Genomic DNA, 22,417 nt, shown 5'->3' with positions numbered 1-22,417 from the left:
TGCAATATGGGAGAAAAGGTGATTTACTTTCCGTGCAATTTCAGTCACGTCTCACACAATCTGTTGTCTTCCGGGAATTTATTGAATAGAGCACCTTTGATGGTCAGAGGGAAAAGACCAGACCTCTACGGCAAAGTAGGTGAAGTTCTCAGCTTGGGTTTTACAAAACATTTGAGTCAACTTTTGAGCGAAGTGTCTTCAAACTTCGAAAAGAGCTTGCTTGAACTCTTTCAAAGCTGGTCAATTTAAAAAAAAAAAAAAACCTCGAGTGCATCCCAATTTAGAGCATTCTGACTGGTCTTTCAAGGCTCAAAGAAAATTCTGTTTTATTTCTGTGAAAACACAAACTACGAAATGAGAGATGAGACTCTTCTTTCATGGCACAAAAAGTTGGTTCCTACCATATCTTTTATTTTTTTTGCAATCAGTAGTAGAACATGGGTTGGTTCCATATTGCATTAAAAAAGCAATGGGGAAAAAAAGATTTGTGTATCTGTGTGGGTGCTATTAATCGAGCCATCCAGCCATTTTTTGACCCGCTTTATCCTCACAAGGGTCATGGGGCGTGCTGGAGCCTATCCCAGCTGCCTTTGGGCAGTAGGCAAAGTACACACTAAACCGGTTGCCTGCCAATCGCAGAGCATAAAGAGACGAACAACCATCCACGCCGAGGGACAATTTAGAGTGTTCAATCAGCCTGCCACGCATGTTTTTGGAATGTGGGAAGAAACCCAAGTACCCGGAGAAAACCCACGGAGGCACGGGGAGAACATGCAAACTAAACACAGGGAGGCCGGAGCTGGAATCAAACACTGCACCTCTGCACTGTAAGGCCTAACCACTCGTCCACTGGGCCCCCCCACTGTAAAAACACTTACATCTAATTCTTCTATGAAAACTGCCAAGTCCTCCTTCCAGAGATCCTCTGGGGATTTCTCCATGAGATTCTGTAGCTCTCCCGTCTGCACAAGAGGAAAAAAAGAAAGGAATAATAAATAAGTGAGAAACCATGAACTATTTTGGCAATTATATGCCACTCAAATCCAACTTGGGTTAAGAGCTTTAGAGCAATAATAAAATGAGGACTATTCATTTATCTTCCTTTTGGCTTGTTCACTGCAAAAAAAAATTAAGAAAGGGGGAAAAAACGATCTTGTGACCTGAACTTCGTCACTTTCAAACTTGGTGCTAACTACTGCGAATTGCTCAGGCAGGTTAATAAAGACATAAAGAACAAACACAGGGGTTATCGGTCAGATGGAGGCATCTTGCATCATAACAATGCAAGACCTCACACACAGCAGCCTGAACGGTGCAGACCATCAATGAGCTCGGCGAGGAACTGCTCCCTCATCCCCTCACAGCCGAGACATTGCCCCTTCAGACTTTTCACATGTTTGGTCCTTTCAAGCGTTCACGTGAGGCACCAAATTTGAAAAAGACGTTTGAAACTCAAAAGTGTTGTGAGCGATTGGCTGAGACATCAGTCCAAAGATTTTTACACTGAGTGAATGTGGAAGCTTGTGCACAGATGGGTAAAGTGTGTGACCGTGTTGGGAGACTAAGCTGAAAAAAAAAAAAAAATAAAGTAAGCTCGATCTGTCTGAGAAGTCCTTGAACCGAAAAATTCACCTTATTTATTGAATGACCCTCGTAAAATATTTTCAATAGATAGTTTAAGAAATATTTATTTATTTTTAGGAGGACACTGCAGCTCGAAATAGCTTGAAGTCTATTTCAAAATAATCTGAGTGTCTCAAACAAAAGTGGCCCCACCACACTTGAGTCTGTCATTCTCTGAAGCAAGTTTTAAAACAATGAATACTTTAATGATACAATAGTCATATTCTATTTGGAGCTCTTAAAGTATCAGTGATGAAAGTCCGAGATTTTCCCGGAATTCCGGATTTTCAAATTTTCATAAAAACTCCTCCGGAAAATTGCCTAAAATTAATCTGGATATTAGTTGACAACATTGAACGAACACGCGTTTCAGTTCGTTGTTTTGCTTTCGTGAGCGTAGCCATGTTGAGGCACTAACACAATGTTAAGGAATTATTCCGCTAGAAGTAGTAGTAGAACATTGTTGATGAATTTCATCTTGCTATGAGAACTATTGACACTAGTCTCTGTCCTGAACATTTGCTTGTACTTAAAACAAAGAGTGTAGGGTGAAGTTGGGGCCCTAATTCCCCTTGAGTGATTAACAGCCCCCTGGCTATCTTCTTTCCGCCTCCCACTTCGTAAAAGTCCCTGAAGGCTGCCAAGTGCCTTCGAGGAGTAAACCTAGTCTCAAGGTCTGTGAACCAGCAGATATGGTCTGCACTTTGTCAAAATGCCAACGTTGAACTTTGCTTGACTTTCTTTGTTTCAGGTTTTTACATAAGGGGAAGGACTGCCCGCCCCTACTTAACATAATTAACATACTATGCCTATATGTATGTGTGACTGAAGTTGCTCGGGGCTTCCTGATGAAATCTGAGACTCACAGGAGCCCGAATCGATTCGTGTTGCGTTGTGATAAACTGAAGAAAAGACTACGTGGTGTTGGGTCTTCTTCCACCTTATAGAGAGATAAAAGAATCTGTAAGCAAGGAAGGGCCAAGAGCAAATTGACAGCTCCCATTCCTCAACACACAATTATCTATATCTGTATACATACATATACACACACACACACACACATATACATATATATAAAAAAATCCTCGTCTCACCCCTCGGGTGGTGTCTGTCCCACATTCAGCTCGGGTCCTCTACCAGAGGCCAGGAAGCTGGAGGGTTCTGCGCAGTATCCTTGCTGTTCCCAGCACTGCATATTTCTGGACTGAGATGTTCTTTACCTTCCAGCCTCTCTCCAGCTCCTCTCTGAGCCCTTGGTATTTCTCGAGTTTCTCGTGTTCCTTCTTTCTGATGTTTCCATCACTTGGGACCGCTACATCCACTACAACGGCTTTCCCCTGCCCTTTATCTATGATCACGATATCTGGTTGGTTAGCCATTACCATCTTGTCAGTCTGGATCTGGAAGTCCCATAGGATCTGAACTTGATATATATATTCATTCATTCATTCATCTTCTGGACCGCTTGATCCTCACTAGGGTTGCGGGGGGTGCTGAAGCCTATCCTAGCTGTCTTCGGGCAGTAGGCGGGGGACACCCTGAATTGGTTGCCAGCCAATCACAAGGCACAAAGAGACGAACAACCATCCACGCTCACACTCACATCTAGGGACAATTTAGAGTGCTCAATTAGCCTGTCACTCATGTTTATGGAATGTGGGAGGAAACCGGAGCACCCGGAGAAAACCCACACAGGCCCGGGGAGAACATGCAAACTCCACACAGGGAGGCCGGAGCTGGAATCGAACCCGGTACCTCTGCACTGTGAAGCCGACGTGCTAACCACTGGACTACCGGGCCGCTGAGATTATATATATATATATATATATATATATATATATATATATATATATATATATATATATATATATATATCCTCGTCTCACCCCTTGGGTGGTGTCAGAGTTTTGCTTGGACAAATTTAAAGAAATGACTCGGCACACAGCAAAAATTGTCTTCAATATCGGCGGGAGGTACAGTATCTCTGAGGGCGAATGACAATTCTGTAGACGTACCTGCATTTGTTGAGACCGTTTTAAAAAAACAACAGCACAGCTCTCCTTTTTTCGGAGACACAACGAGAACGTATTTATTCAGCAGTGATACAGTTCACTGAACCAACAGCAAGGTATAACATTGGAAGCATGTCTCCAGCAAGGAGCCATTTTGTAGTCGACGTATTACCGTAATGACCATACACAAGGTGCACCGGATTTTAAGGCACTTGGTGAGTTTTTTGGTGCACCCTAAAGTGCAGAAAATATGGTAATAATTTTGTGGTTTCACTGTCACAACGGCCCTCCGAGGGATGATGTAACTCCAAATTGGCCCGCGACTAAAATGAGTTTGACACCCCTGCTTTAAGATAACACCTACTCCATTTATCTTTCCATCTTACACCTTTGTATCAGTTTGATCCCTGCTCCCAAGTTTCTTTGTCTTATTGTCTTTCCAACTGCACTATGGGACGCACAATAAATGTACCTTTCTTCTCATAATTGTGTCAAACAATTCCCTAGCTTTTTCTGTCTTTTATCTTGCCTTGTGACGGGTTTGCACAGGCTTGTAAGGCTGCATTAACAAAATGCAGACTAATAATAAAGAATGGCGTTCCCCATGTAGACAATAAAAAGAAAGGTGCAGAACTTACCTTCTGGTCTCGTTGTTTCAGGAGTTCCTCCACTTTCTCTTTCGTCAAGCACCATAGAGACATGTTGAGAATGTAATTAAAATTTGGGCCTGATGACGTACCAGAGTGCAACGAGCTGTCACTCTCATTTCCATCGTGATCGTCTTCTTCTTGAGCCTGTGAGAGACAAAAAATAATCGCAACACAAATCCATTGCTATCATTTTTTTAACCATAATTTAATCAAATTATGGTTAAAAAATCTCTTGCATCCTGAGGATGCAAGACATTCTCACTGATAGCGGACATACTATATTTACAGTATCTATCAAGTTATCTACTGTATGCACAGCAAGTACAGCAAGGTATAAATGTACTCAATCTATTCACATTTCCCTTGTAAACATGATTTTATCACAATGTTCATCATTAATCAAACATTTCTGAACAAAATACTCATGAGATATTTGCATTGCATTGATTTACAATATTGTAAATATGGAGCAGTCAAAAACACTCTGAAAAACACTGCACTTGGGAAATCACAAAGTTGAGCAGTTCTATGTTGTCCTTTGACAGAGAGAAGGTACTGGGAAACGAAGTTAATCAAATTGCTAGAGATGGGCAGGTGAAGTTTCATGAAGCATTGAGGGGTTCCTTGAAATTGTGCAGAAACAGATTCTGAGCTTCAGTGAACATAACATTGGGGACATTTAGTGGAAGAAAGAAAGAAGTCAAAGCAACCCGTCATAAAAGCATGAAACATTCACTCACTCTTTCAGTGATAAGATTAAAAATAAATACCATACCAATCAATGTATTCTTAACAGAAGGCTGTTTGTGTTAATTTTAATGAGTGACATTGTCATGAAAAGCTTTTTTCCCCAGAAATTAAATATAGTGGTACCTCGACTTATGAACTTACTTCATACGAAATTTTCAAGTTACAAAACACCTCAACAGGAAAATACTGCCTCCTGTTACAGAAAGAAATGTCAAGATACGAAAGGGAAAAAATACAGTATTGCCTGCTATTCGCAGTTTCCTGAACGCAACATACTCATAGCTGCTCTGCCATTGGCTACTACCGAGCATCATCCTGGCATTCCATTGGCTAAGAGGGATGTGTGTAGATAGATGTGCGTCTATGTCAGGGGTCGGGAACCTTTTTGACTAAGAGAGCCACAAAAGCAAAATATTTGTAAATGTATTTCAGTGAGAGCATATACAGTATATATATATATAAAAATACTCATCTCACCCCTCGGGTGGTGTCCGTCCCTCATTCAGCTCGGGTCCTCTACCAGAGGCCAGGAAGCTTGAGGGTTCTGCGCAGTGTCCTTGCTGTTCCCAGCGCTGCACATTTCTGGACTGAGATGTCCGATGTTGTTCCCGGGATATATATATATATTACATATATACATATATATATATATATATATTACATATATACATATATATACACATATATATATATATACATATATACACACACATTTTTATATATATATATATATATATATATATAAAAACCAATGAGCTGATATACGCTTCAGCATCAGTGATCCTGGAGACTCTGGGCTATAAGAGCAACCATGCAAGCCATGAGATACGTTACCCACCATGGAAAAGACGGTTGGAGGCTAAGATCAAGGTGGCCCGGAAAGATGTGAGTCAATTGACGGAGGCCCAGAGAGGTGTGATGAAAAGGCCGATACCCGAGAGGTACATCCAGATGACCATACCTGAAGCACTCGAAACTGCCAAACAAAGGCTCCAAGCCTTGTCCAGTCGCCTAAAGCGGTACACGAAAGAGAATGAGGCCAGACGAATAAACAGGCTGTTCGCAACACAACCTGCGAAAGTGTACGCTCAGTGGCAGGGTCCTAACAACAGAGTTGACCCACCAAGACTGGAAACTGAAAGGTACTGGAAAGGCATATGGGAGAAGGAGGTTGCACATGGCTGGTGACCCTGAGAGAGGAACACAGCAACCTCCCTGAACAGAACCCGGTTACCATAACAGTCAAGTCAAGTCAAGTCAAGTCAACAGTATTTATAGAGCACTTTCAAACAGCCATCGCTGCATACAAAGTGCTGTACATGGAACATAACAGTGGCAGACATACAGGAAAGAGTCTCAGATATGAAGAACTGTACAGCACCAGGCCCACCTGGTCCACACTTACTGGCTAAAGAAACTCACAGCACTCCATGAGAGCCTAGCAGTACAAATGAACTAGCTGCTGAGGGATGGGACTCACCCAGAATGGCTAACCGAAGGGCGAACGATCCTGATTTTGAAGGATCCCTCGAAGGGTGCAGCCCCATCCAACTATCGGCCAATAACCTGTCTCTCCACAACATGGAAGCTCATGTCAGGCATCATTGCGGCTAAGATAAGTGGACACATGGATCAATACATGAACGAAGCACAGAAGGGCATTGGTAGAGATACCAGAGGAGCCAAACATCAGCTCCTGGTTGACAGAACAGTCGCACAAGACTACAGGTCCCGACGTACCAACCTGTGCACAGCTTGGATTGATTACAAGAAAGCCTATGACTCTATGCCACATACATGGATCCCTGAATGCTTGGAGTTGTATAAGGTGAACAGGACCCTAAGAGCCTTCGTTGCGAACTCGATGAGGATGTGGAAAACCACACTTGAAGCCAATGGCAAGCCACTTAACCAAGTGTCCATCAAATGTGGCATATACCAAGGTGATGCACTCTCCCCACTGCTGTTCTGCATAGGACTGAACCCCCTAAGCAAAGTAATCACCAAGACAGGCTATGGATACCGCCTCAGAAATGGAGCTACAATCAGTCACCTCCTCTACATGGATGACATAAAGCTGTATGCTAAGAGCGAAAGGGACATAGACTCCCTGATCCACACAACCAGGATCGACAGCAGTGACATCGGGATGTCATTCGGGCTTGAGAAATGTAGTCGGATGGTGACTAAGAGAGGAAGGGTAGTCCGCACTGAAGGGGTCTCACTCCCTGAAGGAACAATAGCAGACATTGTGGACAGCTACAAGTACCTTGGTATACCACAAGCCAATGGCAACCTCGAACTGGCAACAAGGAAAGCGGCTACAGCCAAATACCTCCAGCGAGTGAGGCAAGTCCGAAGAAGCCAGCTCAATGGCAAGAATAAGACCCGGGCAATAAACAGCTATGCCCTGCCAGTGATCAGATACCCTGCAGGAATAATAAGGTGGCCAAAGGAAGAGATTCAGACCACGGACGTCAAGACCCGAAAGCTCCTAACCATGCATGGAGGGTTCCATCCCAAATCCAGCACCCTGAGACTGTACGCAAGCCGAAAGGAAGGAGGCCGGGGACTAGTGAGTGTGAGAGCCACTGTCCAGGATGAAACATCCAAGCTCCATGAATACATCAAGGAGAAGGCTCCAACGGATGACGTACTCAGAGAATGTCTCAGACAATGGGGAACAGAAGATGAGGCGCTGGAAGAGGGACCATCATGGGAGGACAAGCCCCTACACGGGATGTACCACCGGACCATAACTGAAGTGGCTGATCTCAAGAAGTCCTATCAGTGGCTAGAGAGGGCTGGCCTGAAGGACAGCACAGAGGCACTCATCCTGTCTGCTCAGGAGCAGGCCTTGAGCACCAGAGCCATCGAGGCCCAGATATACCACACCAGACAAGACCCAAGGTGTAAGTTGTGCAAAGAGGCACCTGAGACAATCCAACACATAACTGCAGGGTGTAAGATGCTGGCAGGGAAAGCCTACATGGAACGCCATAACCAGGTGGCTGGTATAGTCTACCGAAACATCTGTGCGGAGTATGGACTGGAAACCCCAAGGTCAAAATGGGAAACACCTCCGAAGGTGGTGGAGAATGACAGAGCGAAGATCCTGTGGGACTTCCAGATACAGACTGACAAAATGGTAATGGCGAACCAACCAGATATCGTGATCATAGATAAAGGGCAGAGGAAAGCCGTCGTAGTGGATGTAGCGGTCCCAAGTGATGGAAACATCAGGAAGAAGGAACATGAGAAACTCGAGAAATACCAAGGGCTCAGAGAGGAGCTGGAGAGAGCCTGGAAGGTAAAGGTGACAGTCGTGCCTGCGGTGGTCGTAGCACTCGGGGCAGTGGCCCCCAAACTAGATGAGTGGTTGCAACAGATCCCGGGAACAACATCGGACATCTCAGTCCAGAAATGTGCAGTGCTGGGAACAGCAAGGATACTGCGCAGAACCCTCAAGCTTCCTGGCCTCTGGTAGAGGACCCGAGCTGAATGAGGGACAGACACCACCCGAGGGGTGAGATGAGGATTTTTTTTATATATATATAATATATATAGCTGTCAGTTTAGTGCATTTTTATTGGCATTAATTTAAATGAATTTTAACGGGATTAAAATTTTTCTCGCGAGTGTAACGCGGCACACGTCACAAGCGGATGTTACGTTGCTCTATAGATACACCAGAAACAAAACAACAAGCGCGCTGCAGAAGTCCACGCCCATGTCTGTTTTGGCAGCGCGAGACACCGAAAACGGATACTTAAAGAGTTTATGAATGGAAAGTTTACTTTTAAAAAGTTGCCCGATTGCTCCACTGACGAGACCAAAGTTATCTGTTCTTCTTTCTCTCTGTATCATACAGGTATACGATGTATGCCACTGACACGATTGTTACTTGTTTGGAACTATTTTGTGTGGAAGGTTACAGGTTCTGCGTCCATATAAATAGAGCGGGTGGAGCTTCTCTGTGTTTGTCTGACAGTGGTAGCGGACCTAGCGAAAATAAAACGTCTCCAGTGTTGTCATCGAACCAAAAACTGTAGAGACTTCCGCATAAGAAGGACCAACACAATCAACATAGCCTGACTGTGTTAGGGGGAGTGACCCCCCCCGCTGCCCACACCTTTCAGAATGGCTTGCCCCAGCACGGGGGAAGTGCGTGCGCTTTTTTGTACGGCGGGCAGTTTTGAATACAGCGGCACATAATGAACACTGGTGTCCGGCGTCTCGTTATTCTTCAACAAACATACAGAAACAGACTGCTGTGTTCAAAGTAAACTTGAGAAAAACGAAGTATGCAACCATGGTTTAAATCTACTATAGGCTGAGTACTAGTTTACCTTAGATGTGCACTTTATAATGTTATATTGATTTTGTTTTGATTTTATAAAAAAAGCTGTTAAAGCAGCTGTTGTGTGACAAAATATTTTTTTCACTGTTGTTGATGGATAGTAATATGTGAGAGATTATGTGTGAATAACTGCTCCAAGTGAAAAATGTAAAATTGAAAATCGAAATAGTTATTTCAGTAAATATTTGCATTTGGCACATAGAAAACTGATTCATGATTCCATGTTGATGAGAACATTAAAATGGGGGAAAAATAGGACAAAAAATGTAAAAGGAAATTCAGAAACAATAAAAAATGTGTGAGTAATCACGATTCATTTTTTAGTCCATTTGAGTTAATTATGACAGTTGCATTTTTAATCAGATTAAATATTTTAATCGTTTGACAGCTCTATTATATATATATTTGATATGAATGTGTATACAACTATAAATTATATAATTTATAGTTTTGTTATAATACTCACCATTACTATGAATGGTTTTTCATTCCTTACGATTGCTAAAGATCCAGCAAAGCTAGCGAAATTGCAGCTGTCTCCCGCAGGGTATTTTGATGCGAACGTCGGATGGCGCGTGTGAAAGTGCCGCTTTACATTTTTACTGTTTCATTGAGGGTATTTTGTCATTGCAAATTCGACACACCGCAGAACTTGTTCTCTACACAAAGGCAAATCCTTTGGTCCATTCATCCTTAAGTGTACGACACTCGTCATCTTTTTTTCTTTTCGCCATCTTATTCGTCGAAGGTTGAGCTTTGAGTGAATGACTGATCAGGCTGATTCAAAAGGGGGCGTTTACCTGTTTACCCAGTCAGTCTGACCTAAATATGTATTTTTCTCTTTGCATAGGTACTCGTAAAAATATATGTTTGGCCTAATAATTTACTAATATAACATGAATATTTGATTCAAGCATAGCTTCCATGTGAATAACCGTACCTTTTCTTGAGCCTTGTTCCAGGCAGCTACAGGATCAGACTCATAGCCTTTCTGGACCAACATGCGGATTAGCTCGCGCTTGGATTTGTTCTCTGTTGAGACACAAAATAGGCACGACATATCAGATTGAAGATTTTAATATTTTCAACCCTCTTACCAATTGAAATTTTTCCTTCGATCTTCTCCAAAACAAAACGAGCTTGATTGGACAGTTTAGTCGCTTCAGCTCCAAGGCTACCAATCAACCAGTCTTTTCGAAGTTTGTAGTAGTGTAGGCGCAGCTCAAAGAAATCTCTTAGAATGTCTTGGACAGAATCATATCGCTTTAGACAACCCATGTGGTCAAAAAGAACCTACAAATCAACAGAAAAAAATACTCTTACCACACAGCATCTTTAATCCACAGTATAACTTAATCTGCAGTCGACTTTAGTTGAATGAATGTTTACCATTGAGTTGCAGGTGAGGCTGGACTGAAGCTTGAAGACTTTGTGGAGGCCAGCTGCCTCAGCCTGCGCTAGTTTCTCATCAGACATGCGAACCACAAACTTCACAGTCGAATCTGTGTGGTACTCCTTGTAATCGCTGATGAGTGATGGTGTTTTTTCGGTCCCCTGCAGCATCGGCTCCAGCACAGATTCCTTATAAGTCTATATGACAGCAGAGATGGCAGCTACAGTATGTTCTGCATTTTTTCTCATCCATACAATTGTGTTTAAAATAATAGCAGTGTGTTCGAAAAGCTCAAAATCTGACAATAGCAGTCTTATCATTTTTATTTTCATGCATTGGAAACACTGAACATCATATACTAAATAAAAAAAGAAATATTTAGCAGTTTGTGGATTGCTTTTCCGAAAATAGGAGAAAAATGAGAATTGTGATGTTCAAAAAATTTGTTTTGGGATTTTTCGTTAGAAACTTGAATATTGACTTGATAAACTCTTTTTTTTAAGGATTTACATTCCTGTGATTCATTACGGCAGGGGTTGGGAACCCCGGTTCCTTGAGAACCACATCCTGCCTGTTTTCAATCTCCAACTACAACTCACCTGATTGAATTGATGATGATTGCTTCGGGCTTCTACAGAGCTAGCTGATGAGCTCATCGTATGAATCAGGTGTGTTGAAGTAGAGAGACATTGAATACAGGGAAGAGATGGCGCTGAAGGAACTGGAGTTCCCTACCCCTGCATTAGACTAATGTTTGTCTGACTGGTGCGCGAGATATTCCTTCTCTAAACTATGTAAACAAAAGCTAGCTGTGTACCCGAGGAGATACAGTCATCTTCAGTGAGAGGCCGAGACTTTTCTGCAATACAGTGAGGCTTACTGCCAAACAGTATTCTTAGTTGCACTTCCTGTAACCAGCTCTATGTAGCATATTTTCTGGACTATAAGTCACAGTTTTTTTTCATAGTTTGGCCGGGGGTGTGACTTATTCTCTTATGTGTGAAATAACACATTCTATCATTTGACGTTATTTTCAGATTAAACCGCAAGAGGGGGCTCTAGGCCTGTGTTGATGCTTTCCACATTGACAAAAAAAAACCTACGAAGACTCTGACGTCAGCGAAGTAGAAGAGGAAGCACAGACTCTTCTACCTCCAAAGTTGGCAGAGTTGCTTAAAAGTGACACTGAGAATGAAGATTTCATTGGATTTAGTGATTTGGAGTGAGACTGATCGTTTGGTAAATTTGTTAGCATGATCATTATGCTACAGTTATCTGAATAACTCTTAATAAGTTACGTGAACGTACCGGAAACTAAGGTACCGGGGGCGAAGCCCGCCCCAGCCCGGCGGCCGAGTTAAAAAAAAAAAAATCCCCGTGCAGTCTCAATGGCCGGGTGCGGGCCGGCCTGGCGGCCGAGTGTGGCCGGGGAAGAGGCCTCTTGGCCGGGGTGAATAGTGTTGGAACGCGGCCCGCGGAAATAGTAGCGGCTGGAGGTACCGGGGGCGAAGCCCGCCCCGGCCCGGCGGCCGAGTTAAAAAAAAAAAAAATCCCTGTGCAGTCTCAATGGGCGGGGTGCGGGCCGGCCCGGCGGCCGAGTGTGGCCGGGGAAGAGGCCTCTTGGCCGGGGTGAATAGTGTTGGAATGCGGCCCGCGGAAATAGTAGCGGCTGGAGGTAAGTTCATTTTTATGCGTCATGTAACGTTAGCTTATCATACTCTTATTCAACCTGTTGTTGTATTTGCCTTCAAAGATGACATGTCTGTTCTTGGTGATGGATTTTATCACATAAATGTCCCCCCAAAATGCGACTTATACTCCAGTACGACTTATGTACGTTTCTTTTTGTTCTTTATTATGCATTTTATGGCTGGTGCGATTTATACTCAGGAGCGACTTATAGTCCGGAAAATACGGTAGTTACGAAACCTACTAAAGCAAACACCGTCCTATTCAGCGAGACTGCAAATCAGCTTCATGAGGCTCTCAGAGTGTTCAAAGAGGAGTCCAAAAAGCTAGGCCTTAAAATAAGTTGGACAAGACTAAATTGATGCATGTTGGCGATGGACCTGACCCACCCCTATCCACTTTGTCCCCACCTTTAAATATCTCGGCTCGGCAGTTACCAACAATGGAGACCTCCAAACAGAGGTCGACCGTTGCCATGCCCTAGCAGCCTCTGTCATGCAGTTCTTGTAGAGACGGCTGTGGCACCACCGGCACATATCCCGGGCAACAAAGCTCAAAGTCTACAATGCCTCGGTCATCTCCATCCTCCTGTACGTCTCTGAAAACTGGCCACTGAATAACACACTTGTGGCCAGGCTTGACGGCTTTAACTGCAGGGCCCTCAGGTTGAATGAAGGTATTCCGTGGACTCAGCACATCACAGATCAGGCTTCAAGATACAAAATCAAACAGCCGCCAGCCTCCCATATTACAGCAATGCAGCAAGTGCGATGGTGTGGTCATGTCATCCGCTTGCCCCAGGAACACCCAACCAGCATCATCTTGGCCTTCAACCCCCAGCAAGCTGGCTGGAGACGACCCAGATCTGCCCCCCGCACTCACCGGCTGGGCGTGATAGCCCTGGAACTTGGGGCCTGCAACGTGACCCTGCCACAAGCTCAGCATCTTGCCCACAATAGATCCAGGGCCAGAGACCAGCTAGCTACGGCTGGCTCCACACACCATGAAGTGCCAGAGGACGGAAAAAAAAAAAATGGTGTTCAAGTATTGCCTCAAAAGTCCAAATACACATGATGATTTTACTTCTTCTCTTCTATCATAAAATACAAATTTTCTTCTGAATGAAGACATTTTACAAGTGCATCATATAGAGACGTGATAAAGAGCCGAAGCGTACCTGTGTCCATGTTCGTACGGGAAGTTCTGTGATCTCAATGGTGTTTTTGTCAAGGACTGACACCTCTCCACTAACCAGGTACTGGTTCGGACCCAGTTCGTGGATCACCCCTTTGAAGTTTTTATACCTGGGAAGCTTTTAGGAAAAAAAGGTTGGACAAATAAAAACAAGTTGTGGAATTAATTAAACACTTTGTATTGAAACAAACAAAAAAAAAAAACTGTTGATTCCCATTCTTTGATCGGGACTTTTGTCCTACCAACTGATTTCAGGACTGACATAATAGGCATACATGTAAAAAGTAGTTTAATTGTTCAGGACTTGTCTGGCACAGTTTTTAATTTGAATGCCCTTTCTGACGCAACCATCCAAATCCTCCAGGCACAGTTTAGATGTAGAGGATGGGGATTGGGGTACTGGCCCGTAATCCAACTAGCATTGACCGCTTATCCTCTTCAGAGTCTATTCCAGGTCAGTCGTGTGCTATACACTGGTTGCTAGTCAATTGCGCGGCACATTCAGAAAACTTCTAATTCACATTTACATTGACACCTTGTCTTAAACTAACATACCAGGCATGCTTTTGGACAACAGGAGGAAACTCCACACAGAAAGCGAACCAAGAATCTTTTTGTTGTGAGGCTGACGAGCAAAGGACATCCTTCATTGTCAGCCACAAATGCATCATATCGTTGAAATCGCAGAGGTGCAATTTAAAACAAAAAAAATAATATTCCAATTCTCGAGGGAGTTTACCATTGGCAGTGGGTCTTCGTGGTTTAGCAGCCGGCTGATGTTGTTGACGATCTCTCGGGGGTCGTAGTTGGGGATCTTGCATGCCCAACCGGTTCCAATGCCCTCTGCACCGTTTATAAGCACCATTGGAATGATGGGAATGTACCACTCTGGCTCCACCTTCTGGTTGTCATCATAAAGGAACTTTAGCAGGTTGGAGTCCACCGCTGGAAACAACAGCTTGGCGAGAGGACTGTCCGAATTGAGACAAAGTTATCAGTCATGGGATACCCATATGGAGTTCATTGACACAAACAATTTCTGACCTTCAAATGCATCACAGTCATGACTACATTTGCGATTAATGGTTCCCAAAAGAGTAATAATTTCCCTTTATACAATAAGAATACTTTTTTTTAAATTGACATATACTACAACATTTACCTGCATATGATTGCGAATTTGTTCGGGGTGTTCTGATCAATTTTTATTTTTTTTTTGTACAAGTGAATGGAGTACGGGCGGCCCGGTGGTCCAGTGGTAAGCACGTTGACCTCACAGTGCAGAGATACCGGGTTCAATTCCAGCTCCGGCCTCCTTGTGTGGTGTTTGCATGTTCTCCTTGGGCTTGGGTGGGTTTTCACCGGGTACTGCGGTTTCCTCAAACATCCCGAAAACATGCATGGCAGGCTGACTGAACACTCCAAATTGTCCCTAGGTGCGCGTGTGAGCGCGGATGGTTATTTGTCTATGTGTCTCCTGCGATTGGCTGGTAACCGGTTCAGGGTGTCCTTTGCCTACTGCCTGAAGACAGCTGGGATAGGCTCCAGCACCCCCCGCGACCCTCGTGAGGATAAGCGGATCGGAAAATGAATGAATGAATGGAGTACATAATATTTTGTTTTGAAGTTATGCTCATGGACAGATCAATTTATGTATGAGCAGATGCAAATAATGTGTAGGAGGCATTAAAAAAATGTCTCTTACCAACCGAAGCTAAATAGGAATTAAGCCTAGAGCAGTTAAGAATAAAGTTAAATCCTTTTAAGATTATTGGTTTCGCTTTTACTCACAAAATAGTCTCAAATTAATAATAATAGGTTTCACAGGCTCCCAGCTGACAAAGATTGGCGACATTCCATGATTCAAACCATCAAACCAAGCAAGGGAAAAACTCAAAATGCCATACTGGGCATGAACAAGAGATACCACATGAGCATTTGAACGTGCGGAACCTTCATCAAGCCTGGCAAAAAAATGTTACAGGTTTACGGTCTTTTACAATACAATTTCAATGAGTCAGTACTCCAACATGGCCTTTCTAGCAGCTCGCCGTTCTAGTTTTGATGAGGGCCAGAACAGCAACCCCTGCGAGGTCCCTATTGTTTTTGGGGAAATTATTATTTTATCATGATTAATATTATTAGGGCCCGAGCAGTGCCCACTGCAAGGTGCCTTTTGTTTTTCGTGTTTTTTTTCTCTGAAATGAATTGCACTTTTGGGGACCTAAAACACTGGCTTCACAAAAGGGCTCATGTTATGTCTCGTAATTGCAACGTTCCTCGCGCCACGCTACTCAAAACAGTTACCATGATTCGTAAGTCGGTCACACACCACTATTTTAAGTACTGTCTAAATTAGGGGTGTCAAACTTATTTTTGTCGCGGGCCACATTGTAGTTACCGTTTCCCTTGGAGGGCCATTATGAATTTTTGGGAAACCATAGCAATGTTTAATCCCCTTCACATATTCATCAATTTGTGGTGTGCTGTGTATGTAATAACTAGTTTTAAAGTCAGAAGCCAAAAATACATTTTTCAGAAAAGCCTCAAGACGTTGATCAGCCTCAATATATAGATGAATAAATAGATAAATAGATGTTTTATTATTTAACGTTTATCGCCTAGTGGGTTAACCAGGTCTACCTATTCGCTCAGAAGAGTGTTTCGGCCTTCACGATGTTAAAACACGAAATTTGTCATTCTTCATGAAATGCCGTTTCCATGGCAACATGCTGTTCTCCAACAAAACACCACTGATTTTGAGGGTCTAAAAATGTATGACAACACTAACTATTATGAGTTCTTAGTTCATTGTATGGTTTTTAACTCGTTATTCCCAACCTCATGTCAGCTTCTTGTTCTTGTTGTTTTTTATAATCCAACTATTTTGCGCCATCCAAGGGTCAGCTCGAGCATTGCGCAGGTGGACCTTATGCAGTTCACCACCAAATATTGAGTTTGATAAAATAGTAATCAGGTGTACGATAATGGACGATAATTCAAGTTTAATATGTATCGAGATAGACACGTTATCCATATGAATAGAAAAGGCCATTGATAAAATATTGAATTGAAATGTCTGCAAATGTCTCCAGACAAGATGCCAGCAAAAAGGTAGTGCTTCGCTCATTGGTTAAACTAAGGTTGAATGACCCACAACTGGCCCAAGACTGAACAACTTTGTTTAGACAATGGATGTCAACTGTGCATGATAAACTGGACAGGGACCGCCTTTCAGATAGATACAAACTGAAGGAAAATCTTTTTTTGTAAAAATTTGTGGAAATGGCTGAAAATCAGGGAAAACATTTTTTGGATGGACCATGACACACTCTGGCATCAACACAGGCTTCTTTTTTGACTTTTGTAACAAAATACAGACAATCAGGATACCTCTCATGACTCCCAAGGAGTCAAATGGTTTTAAATAAGCTTGACAAAATGTGCGATATTTAAGTTGTCTTCAGCGCATGCAAGAGCAACACACATGAATACATCCTCTTCCTTATGTCTGACATTCCGGAAAGTCTCACCTTCCAAGGACGAGCATTGATATCATCAACTGGCATGAATTAAATTAATGGCTTTACCTAAGCATAGTGAAGATATAACGAGGGCTGGCAGCATCTTTGCCTCCATTGATACGAGTGCCAAACTGGCCAAGGGGCTGCAGGATGTTGACGTTGTTACTGCCCACAAAGTTTTGAGCCAAGTTGACAATGGTCATCATGAGCGCTTGCTAAAAAGAAAAATGGATGATGAAATGCTAAGTTCAAATGACAAATAGTAAGTGGCATGACTCAAATACATTTATTTGTTCTGATTAGCAATTTCTGCTTATCCTGCAACCATACGGTCAAAGCCTCCTGATTCATTGTAACAGAAAGTGGGTGTGCATCACAAGTGCTACATCACAAAAGATTTTTTAAAATTACAGTATAGGCTTTGATTCATACAAAAAATGAGTTGTATGAAAATATCTCCCTCATTGCGATGATTTGTTGTTTTTTTACAGTTCAGTTAAGTGTACCTCTCCGTGATGATAAGCAGACATCTCTGCCACTGAACCTGCCAGCTGTGCAACTTTTACCTCCCTCTTGTCATTCCTCTTCAAGCAAGTGAAAAGCACTTTTCTTTGGCCAGGCTTTAAGCCTAAATAACACAAACAGGATACATTCAGGTTAGTTACAGACAACAAACAAAACATGAGTCACTGGGTCAACATATCTAAAATGATGAAGATGATTTCACAAATTAGCATGGAAAGGCAGGGTTCCCACAGATACAGAATGCAGAGCGGCCTGGATAATATTTTCATATGACTTGTCATACTTTCATTCATTCATTTTCCGAACCGCTTTGTCTTTACAAGGGTGGCGAGGGGTGCTGAAGCCTATCCAAGCCGCCTTCGGGCAGTAGGCGGGGGACACCCGAAGCCAGTTGCCAGCCAATCGCAGGGCACAGAGACGAACAACCATTCATGCCCACACTCACACCTAGGGACAATTTAGAGTGTTCAATCAGCCTGCCTTTCGGAACGTGGGACGAAACTGGAGTACCCGGAGAAAACCCACGAAGGCACGGGGAGAACATGCAAACACCACACAAGGAGGCCGGAGCTGGAATAGAACCCGGTACCTCTGCATTGTTTAGTCGACGTGCTAAACACTCGACTCCCGGGCCGCCCTAAAATGTTTTGTGTTCTCTTTTTTGTATAATGTACAGTATAATCACTCGAGTAAAAATATGTTATTCAAAAATAATTGTTTTTACGATGGATTTTTCAATGGACGAATCAAGTACTAAAATATTAAACTGCTGCATCCCAACCTGTGGCCCTCTGCAGAACAGGGCTACTAATGTGTAAAATAATCTTAATAAAGTACACTTCAAATTAATGTTAATAATGAGGCTGTAATGAATCATTATCACAGATTGCTTTGGTATTTGGTGCCCGAACTCTTCTGCATTTTTCTAGTTTGATCATTCCACTAAAACTTGATGACATCCATGGACAGCACTTTGTATGCACGATGGCTGTTTGAAAGTGCTCTATAAATACAGTTGACTTGACATCCACTGTTTTTTTTAAATCAACTTGGCTTGGCGACATGTAAAATTATTTTGATAGAATTAATACCTTTCGAGAAAAAAGATTGTACAAACCATCAACCAATGAAGGAATGGATCTCTCATTATCAGAGTTGGAGAACAGAATCAACTCCTTGTTGATAAAGTCGTTGTAGGACAGATGTCTGGCTTGCGTTCCATACAGGTATTGCTGAAATGAAGAGGCGTCAAGTCAAACACTCAAAGCAGTACGCGTGAGCTACGATAGTTAACAGGCTGCAAAAGTGAGTTGCATGCCCCTGTGGTCATGTCTTACACTAAAGTAGGCAATTATTTCCTTTAAACAAACTCATAAATCTTGCGTCTACTTTATTTTTCTGTTTTGTTCATTTCAGGGGCCGTTATGGCTGTTGCTTATCATGGCATGCGTATTGAAGTGCGTGTGTATGCGCTAGTGCGCGACAACGGGTCAATCGCGGGAGGTTGGTTATTTGAAAAGTAGATCTTCGGTCCAAAAGGTTTGGGTACCCCTGATCTACTAGCACCAAAATGAGAGGGAGCAGGTGTGGGCAAACTATTTGGCTCAGGGGCCACACTGATTTCTAAAATTTGACAGGTGGGTCGGGTCAGCACAAGATACGGTACATATAAAAAACGGCATATGGTGACAGTCCATACCAAACATCAACAGAACAAAAGCAATAAAGTATTAACATTTTTTTTAATGATAACAGTGAACAGTTCAGTTACATGAACAAATTATAACAAAGTTAGAACTGTTTGCTACAAAATGAGACGAGTAAGGGACCTGGAAGCTTTTCTTTCCACTCACTCACTTGACCTCCCCTCAATCACCACACATGACAGCGTTGCTCAGCTGATGTCGTGCAACGACCTTTTGAAGCCAGCCACGGGACGCTTCGAAGTCTTCGATGCTCATAGTTTGCGTCATGGAACTCGCCCCCTATCTTATTAGCGGTCCAGTTTGCAGAACGTTTTTAGCACGATAACAGTCAAACCATTCCAGGAACCGTTCATTTGCTCGACTGTCTGTCGAGCCGCAAGTAATTCACTCTGACCTTGGAAATTGCCAAAATCGGACTGACCAAGAATCGCTTCCTTGTTTTTCAAAGTCTCGTACATTCGAGTCTTTCCGACTCCAAGCGTCTCCTGAATATTTTGTACTTTTTAACCCGCGTCGTTTAATCAGATACTTCCCCTTCTCTTCATTTGGATGCCATGATATACAGGATGTAAATGTAATTCAATGAAATTAAAAACTTTGGCAATTCCAGTAAAACTCACTGCAATGAAGAGTCACTTGAATGTTGCCGTTTTGGAACCAATGATGAAAAATAGCGGCGCAGACACACTTATTTCGTCGTATCAAGCGGGAGTAGCTTCAGTTGGCGCAATTGCGGGCTTTTGTATGGCTTCTGGGTTCTGGAACTTCCATTATGAATCGATCGTTAATGTAATGTAGTAGTAGAAAGTTTAAACCATATTTTTTTTTTTTTTACCGGGTTCTGGGATTTTCATTTGACTGAGGTCCGCTGGTGGTAGATTTCTCCCTCTATCTCTCTCCCTTCTTTGTCTCTCCCTCCCTTCCTATGCTCTGCCACTTCAAGTAACTGCGCCACCTGGCGTTGAAATGCCTGTCATTACATACATACAAAGAGCACATTTGACAAAGTTTTATTCAATTCAATTCAATTACAAGTCCAATTGAAATGAATGCAATCATTCACATCAAACCTTAAATGTGTACCAACCTTCGGGGGCCGGATTAAAAAGACCAACGGGCCGAATCCGGCCCGTGGGCTATAATTAGCCCACCTCTGCTTTAGAGGAACAGGAGCAAGTGGCTTATGACCTCACTTGTCCTCTACACACAATGCCGTCCTTTCAAACGTAAATGTAACATAAATGTAACTTAAATAAAGGAGTTTGCACCCAACGACTTATTGACCGATGGAGGCCTCTCTGCCAGGCATCTTAACGATGGTCATTTGCCTCCCAATAGAATGATAAAATTTCCGGCGGTCTGTCTTAACCAAGCCTTGTGACATGAACTGATGAAACCTTTCGCAATGAGTGGTGAAGCGTGTGAGTGACATCAAAATGTACAGGAATGTGTGTAATGTGCATAAAAGGTCACATACAGGTACAAGTCAATGGGAGCGACCTGAAACTCTCAATATATCGCCACTCTTCTGTTTTATTCTTGTGCATCTCCTGCCCCTCTCTCTGTAGCAACCAGCTTCTTCTTTGATCTTAACTCATTTTACGGTTGAATAAAAGTGATAAAATACAATATACCGAATGTGCAAACCCATTTCACATCACAGGACATCCACAAATTGTTCGATGGCTGGATGTAAGTCACCAACTGTCCTTTATTTGTAATAGTTCGGTCCAATTTCAGTTTGGCGGCAAAGTGGAATGTGTGATGGGCCTCAAAGGTGTTGTATGTTGGAAAACATATACACCGAGAAATTATATTTAATTCACTAACCTCAGGGAGACCATGAATTCGTCTTTGCCGTCTGTCCTCCATGAAGTTGGTGAGCCACTCCTTCCTGTCATCAGTTTTCTTCTTACTGAAGGCCTGAAACAAAAACAACCGTCATTTTAAATTTGTCTTTCGAAGACTTAAATACCAAGATATAAGATAATGGCAATAATAATAATGTGTATTGTTTAGAGATGAAAGTGGACTTTCCTGAAAATTCCGTAAAATACAAATACATATATATTTTTTAAATCCTTGTCTCTCCCTTTGGGTGGTGTCCGTCCCACATTCAGCTCGGGTCCTCTACCAGAGGCCAGGAAGCTTGAGGGTTCTGCGCAGTATCCTTGCTGTTCCCAGCACTGCGCTTTTCTGGACTGAGATGTCCAATGTTGTTCTCTGGATCTGTCGCAACCATTCATCCAATTTGGGAGGCACTACTCCAAGTGCTCCGACCACCACAGCCACGACTGTCACCTTTACCTTCCTGCTCCTCTCTGAGCCCTTGGTATTTCTCAAGTTTCTCGTGTTCTTTCTTTCTGATGATTCCATCTCTTGGGATCGCTACATCCACTACAACGGCTTTCCTCTGCCCTTGATCTATGATCACGATATCTGGTTGGTTCACCATTACCATGTTGTCAGTCTGTATCTGGAAGTCCCACAGGACATTCGCACGGTCATTCTCCAGCACCTTTGGAGGTATTTCCCATTTTGACCTTGGGGTTTCCAGTCCATACTCCGCACACATGTTTCGGTAGACGATGCCAGCCACCTGGTTATGGCGTTCCATGTACCATATTTTCACGACTATAATGCGCCATTAAAAGTCTTAAATTTTCTCCAAAATGGACAGGACGCCTTATGGTGCGGAGCGTCCTTTGTATGCGCTGAGTTCCAAAATCTGACTGACAGCCGACACGCTGTTTATATAAAGAAAAGGCGGAAGTGAGTGTGGCCAGGCATGCGGGAAAGAAGTCGGCCAATCAGGGAAGGGTGGGCATGTATATATACATATATGGAGAGGAAGAGAGAGAGAGGACAGGCAAGCTGGGCAGCAATCCGTCAATGGTGAAGGGTGGGCGTGTAAGTGGACGCTAAAGGGACGCCGCAAGCAGGTGCCAACACCTGTATAGAGTGTGGCAATGTGCATTGTTGCAAAACAAC

General features: G+C 43.0%; 1 protein-coding gene across 1 annotated transcript in view; it reads right to left on the bottom strand.

Moving 5' to 3' along the window:
- Positions 1-22,417, bottom strand: part of top2b (DNA topoisomerase II beta) — a 67,952-nt gene that overhangs the window by 21,154 nt on the left and 24,381 nt on the right. The window contains exons 17-27 of the mRNA XM_052070970.1: positions 21,257-21,349; positions 18,838-18,952; positions 17,702-17,823; positions 17,262-17,410; positions 14,411-14,642; positions 13,655-13,789; positions 10,785-10,985; positions 10,493-10,688; positions 10,336-10,427; positions 4,274-4,429; positions 879-962 (exon numbers count right to left, since the gene is read on the bottom strand). Coding sequence (XP_051926930.1) covers positions 879-962; positions 4,274-4,429; positions 10,336-10,427; positions 10,493-10,688; positions 10,785-10,985; positions 13,655-13,789; positions 14,411-14,642; positions 17,262-17,410; positions 17,702-17,823; positions 18,838-18,952; positions 21,257-21,349 — 1,575 coding nt within the window. The remainder of the gene's footprint in view (positions 1-878; positions 963-4,273; positions 4,430-10,335; positions 10,428-10,492; positions 10,689-10,784; positions 10,986-13,654; positions 13,790-14,410; positions 14,643-17,261; positions 17,411-17,701; positions 17,824-18,837; positions 18,953-21,256; positions 21,350-22,417) is intronic.

Source organism: Hippocampus zosterae, chromosome 7, assembly GCF_025434085.1.
Source record: "Hippocampus zosterae strain Florida chromosome 7, ASM2543408v3, whole genome shotgun sequence".
NCBI lineage: Eukaryota > Metazoa > Chordata > Actinopteri > Syngnathiformes > Syngnathidae > Hippocampus > Hippocampus zosterae.
The sequence above is the reverse complement of the archived record's forward strand: the minus strand, read 5'-3'. Positions and strand labels throughout refer to the sequence as shown.